A 4594-nucleotide genomic window follows, 5' to 3' on the forward strand; every position below is an offset into this window, starting at 1 on the left:
AGTGCTTCGATTTCGACGTGTGATATATCGGGAGATGCGTCTCAGTGAGACAAATCGACCGAAATAGTTTTAGTGTGGATAGAGACCAAATTAGTTAAGTTTTTAGTGTTTAAGTGTTGTAACGGTCGTTTAGGGCGTGGCACTTTTACGACAAATTCCAAAAAGTGCCCCGATTTCGACGTGTTATATATCGGGAGATGCGTCTCAGTGAGACAAGCCGACCGATATAGTTTTTAGGGTGGACAGAGACCATAATAGTTTAGTTTTTAGTGTTTAAGTGCGTATCTTAGTGTTTGTAGAACTTTACTTATGAAAAGTCTACAATCGCTATGAGCGACCGAAACAAAGCGGCTTACGACATGGGGGAGGACACCTCCATGTCGGACTACACGTGCTCAGAGGACGAGGGCGCCTCCGGGCGCCGGCTGGGAGCTGCGGGCGCCGCGTGCAGCGAGGACGCCGCAAGACAAAACAAGGGAGGTAAGCCGCGGTCAGCGGGCTTTAAATTACAGTTCCGAACGGGAACGACCCATAAACGGCCGTTGGCCGCTACATCCGCGGATGAGGACGCCCCGGCCGTGGCGCATAAAGTGGCCTCGTCTTCGACGAGGGGCCGCGTTAGGCGCCCGGTAGGGGTTTACAGCTTCCTCAAGGAGGCTAAAGACTACCTAGCTGATGGGGGGGATAGTGAGGGGGAGGACCCCGACCCAACTTACCGTCCATCCGGGAGGAAGACGAGCCCCGTAGTGGCTTCAGCAAAAGCCTCTGACGACGGGACCCCCGACGCCCTATCCAGGGGCACGGTCGAGGCCCTTGCCGAGGAGGCTCTCAAAAGTGTAGAAAAGATTAAGGAGGAGATTAAGAAGAGTAGCCACCTAAAGGGTACCGTGTGGGGCCAAATTAACCGGGCCACTAAATGCGTTGTTGAAGCGGTTGAGGGCCTCCGCGATATAACGCCAGATGAAGAGCAGCGCAGGCTCCGCGCGGACAATGCTCGCCTTTCAAGGGAGCTGGATATTGTCCGCAACGAGCTGCGTGCCTTCAAGCAGGCGTACGTGGAGTCGCAGCGGAAGTCCGCTGCAGCCCCGAAAGAGGCCACAGGGCCACAGCAGCCCAACTTTGAGGAGGTGCTAAGATACGCCATGGAGGAAATGAAGGGGCAACTCCTGCAGTCGGTAGGCGGGATGATCAATGCCCGCCTACAAGACCTGGAGATGCGCCTTCCTCCGGAGCCCGTCATGAGGCCCCCTCTGCGTGCCGACCAACGGCAGCCGCCGCCGCCCCGTCACAAGTCCCGATCGGGGCTCGTGGAAGGCGCCATGGAGGTGGATGGGGAGGCCCAGCCACCCCAGGCGCCCACACCCAGGGCGGTAAAGAAGGCGCCGAAGAAGGGCGCCGCAAAGCGGCCGACTGCCCCCCCGCCTCCTCCTCCCTCCAAGGGAAAACAGGGGGCAGGACAGGCAGACGCGACCCCTCCCCCCCCAACCGCTGGAACAAGTGGAGAGGGGGAAGCCCAGACGGAGACTGTGGGCAACTCCTGGTCCGAGGTTGTCCGGCGGAAGAAGAGGGGAAATGCGGCTGTTGCTGCTAATTCCCCCCCCTCAGCCGGAACAACCCGGCAGATCGCCCCGGCCCCACCAAAGGCCGTTAAAATCGTTGCCCCAAAAACCGCGGCCATAGTGGTGACCCTCAAGAAAGGGGCCACCATGACCACCGCGGAAGGGGCCACGACTGACGCGAAATACACCGAGGTCCTGGCAAAGGCCAGATCCTCGATTTCCCTGAGGGAATTCGGTTTGGAGTCGGTCAGGATCCGAACGAGCATGACCGGCTCCAAACTGATGGAGGTCGGGGGGACCACCCCCGAGGAAACCGCGGACCGCCTCGCCGCCGCCCTGGTGGAGGCAGTAGGGAGCTGGGCGGACATCACCCGCCCAACCAAAATGGCCGTCCTCAGGATCACCGGTCTGGATGACACGGTGACCACTGAGGAAGTGGCGGCCCAACTGGCATCGGTCGGCGGGTGTCCCCCCACCTCCATGAAAGTAGGTAATATCAGGCTGAGTTTCTGGGGCGGAGGCTCCGCCCTGGTCAAGTGCCCAGCGACTGCCGCTAAGGCAGTCGTGAAGGCGGGACGAGTGGCCATCGGATGGACGATGGCCACCGTCAAAGCAGTGGAGGCCCAGCCATTGCGTTGCTATAAATGCATGATGCTGGGCCACACTCGCGCCCTATGCCCAGCGGAGACAGAGAACGGGCGTCTCTGCTTCCGCTGCGGCAGTGAAGGACACAAGTCGGCAGAGTGCGAGGCCCCCTGCAAATGCACCGTGTGTGCAACGACGGGGCGCCCACACTCACATGTGATGGGGGGTGCCAAGTGCACACCCCCGTCGGTGAAGGGCAAAGCCCCGTCGTCGAGCAGAGTGCCTCGCACTCAGCCCCAACCGCACGGCAGCCGCAGGGCTGAAGAGGAAGAAATGCAGGTGTCCTAATGCCTAGACACCTGCATTTCGAAATTTTACAGACGAACACCAACCACTCTGCCCGCGCACAGGACCTGCTCATGCAGTGCCTGGCAGAGTGGAGAATTGCTGTTTCCGTCGTGGCTGAGCCCTACTTTGTCCCCCCCCAACCCAGTTGGTTCGGGGACACAGAGGGCTCAGTAGCCATAGTGGTGCCGCCATCGAGTCAGCAACACCTCTCCCTCAGGGAGAGAGGAGCTGGCTACGTGGCGGTGAACTGGGGAGAAGTAGTACTCATAGGAGTCTACTTCTCCCCAAACAGGAACCTCCGGCAATTCGAGAGGTTCCTGGATGGCCTGGAGCCGGTTGTGCAGAGAGCATCACCGGCCCAGGTCATCGTGATGGGGGACCTCAACGCTAAGTGCGCAGCGTGGGGGTCCTCCATCACTGACCTGAAAGGGGCGCTTCTCCGGGACTGGGCCGTCATGATCGGCTTAGTTCCGGAGAACCAAGGCAGCGCCAACGCGTGCGTGCGCCGACAAGGGGGATCAGTCGTGGACGTCACGTTCGCGACCCCCGGCATCGGTGCACGCATATCGCGTTGGCGGGTCCTTGAGGAGGTGGAGACCCTGTCCGATCATCTGTACATCCGGTTCAGGGTCTCCACCGCGCCCCAGGGGTCACAGGCCCGGACGGCGGCGGCAGGACGGCGAGGCGCCCAGGGCTTCCCAAAGTGGCAGCTCTCGCGCCTCGACCCTGACCTGGCGGAAGAAGCCGCCATCGTCCGGGCATGGGCGGAGGAACCCCCCCAAACGGTGGGGGTCGACGAGAGGGCGGTGAGATTTCGCCGTGATCTGACCGCCGTCTGCAACGCCGGAATGCCCAGGGCGCGACGTGGCTTCGCGCCCCGGGAAGGCGTGTACTGGTGGTCGCAGGACCTAGCCGCCCTGCGCTCCGCCAGTAACGCCGCCCGACGGGCATTCACCCGGTGCCGCAGACGGCGGAACAGAACAGAGGAGGAGCTGGAGCGCCTTCACACCGAGCTGAGCTCGGCAAAGAAGGCGTTCTCCAGTGCGATCAAGGCCGCCAAGGACTCTGCCTATGCGGAGTTCTTGGCGACCCTAGACGCAGACCCGTGGGGGCGCCCATACCGCATGGTGCGGGCGAAGTTGAAGGTGGCGCCCCCCACGGAAACGATGGAGCCGGCGGTCCTTAGCGCGGTGGTCGAAGGGCTGTTCCCGGATAGCCCCCCTTTTGTACCACCGCGCATGACAAGAGACATGCCGGCGGACATCGAGATGCTGAATCGGCCTGACGCTCTCGCCCCACCTCCGATAACGAAGGAGGAAATGGCCAGGGCGGCGGGTCGGCTCAGGGGGACCCGCAAGGCCCCGGGGCCAGACGGAGTGCCTGGAAAGGTTCTGCACATTGCGCTGGAACACCTCGGGGAACGCCTCCGCAGACTGTTTAACGATTGTCTAGCGGAGGGGCGTTTCCCCGGGGTGTGGAAGGAGGGGCGGTTGGTGTTGCTGAGGAAGGAGGGTCACCCCGTCGACTCTCCTTCCGGCCACCGGCCGCTCGTGATGCTGGATGAGGCCGGGAAGCTGCTCGAAAGGGTATTGGCTTCCCGGATCATCCAGCATCTGGAGACGGAAGGGCCGCAGCTCTCCGAGAACCAGTTCGGGTTCCGGTCCGGGCGATCCACTCTGGACGCCCTGACCGCCCTGAAAAGGTTCTCGGAGGATGCGGCCGAGAGGTGTCAGGGGGCGATGGCGGTGTCACTTGACATCGCCAACGCCTTCGGCTCCCTCCCCTTCGGAGTAATAGAGGAGGCACTTCGGTTCCACGAACTGCCCCTCTATCTCCGGAGGATTGTGGGACACTACCTGCGAGAGCGGGTAGTGTCCTACATGGGGAGGGAGGGAAGAGAGGAGCGGCGGATGGCCTCCGGTGTTCCTCAGGGGTCCGTCCTAGGACCCCTGCTGTGGAACATCGGCTTTGACTGGGCCATCCGCGGGGAGGTGCTGCCCCGGATGGCTGTCATCTGCTACGCGGATGATACGATGATAGCCGTCCGGGACACCACCTGGAGGAAAGTCAAGAGGAGGGCGGAAGCCGGGGCCACCCTGTTG

General features: G+C 62.0%; 1 protein-coding gene across 1 annotated transcript; it reads left to right on the plus strand.

Annotated features, from left to right (window-relative positions):
- The first annotated feature begins 359 nt into the window (after positions 1–359).
- On the plus strand, positions 360–2492 carry LOC123721418 (spermatogenesis-associated protein 21-like). Its single transcript, XM_045680121.1, has one exon. It carries the CDS (start codon positions 360–362, stop codon positions 2490–2492), a length of 2133 nt encoding a protein of 710 aa, XP_045536077.1.
- Positions 2493–4594: the final 2102 nt, after the last annotated feature.

The sequence above is a fragment of the Papilio machaon genome, chromosome 11 (genome assembly GCF_912999745.1).
Source record: "Papilio machaon chromosome 11, ilPapMach1.1, whole genome shotgun sequence".
In the NCBI taxonomy this organism is placed as follows: Eukaryota; Metazoa; Arthropoda; class Insecta; order Lepidoptera; family Papilionidae; genus Papilio; species Papilio machaon.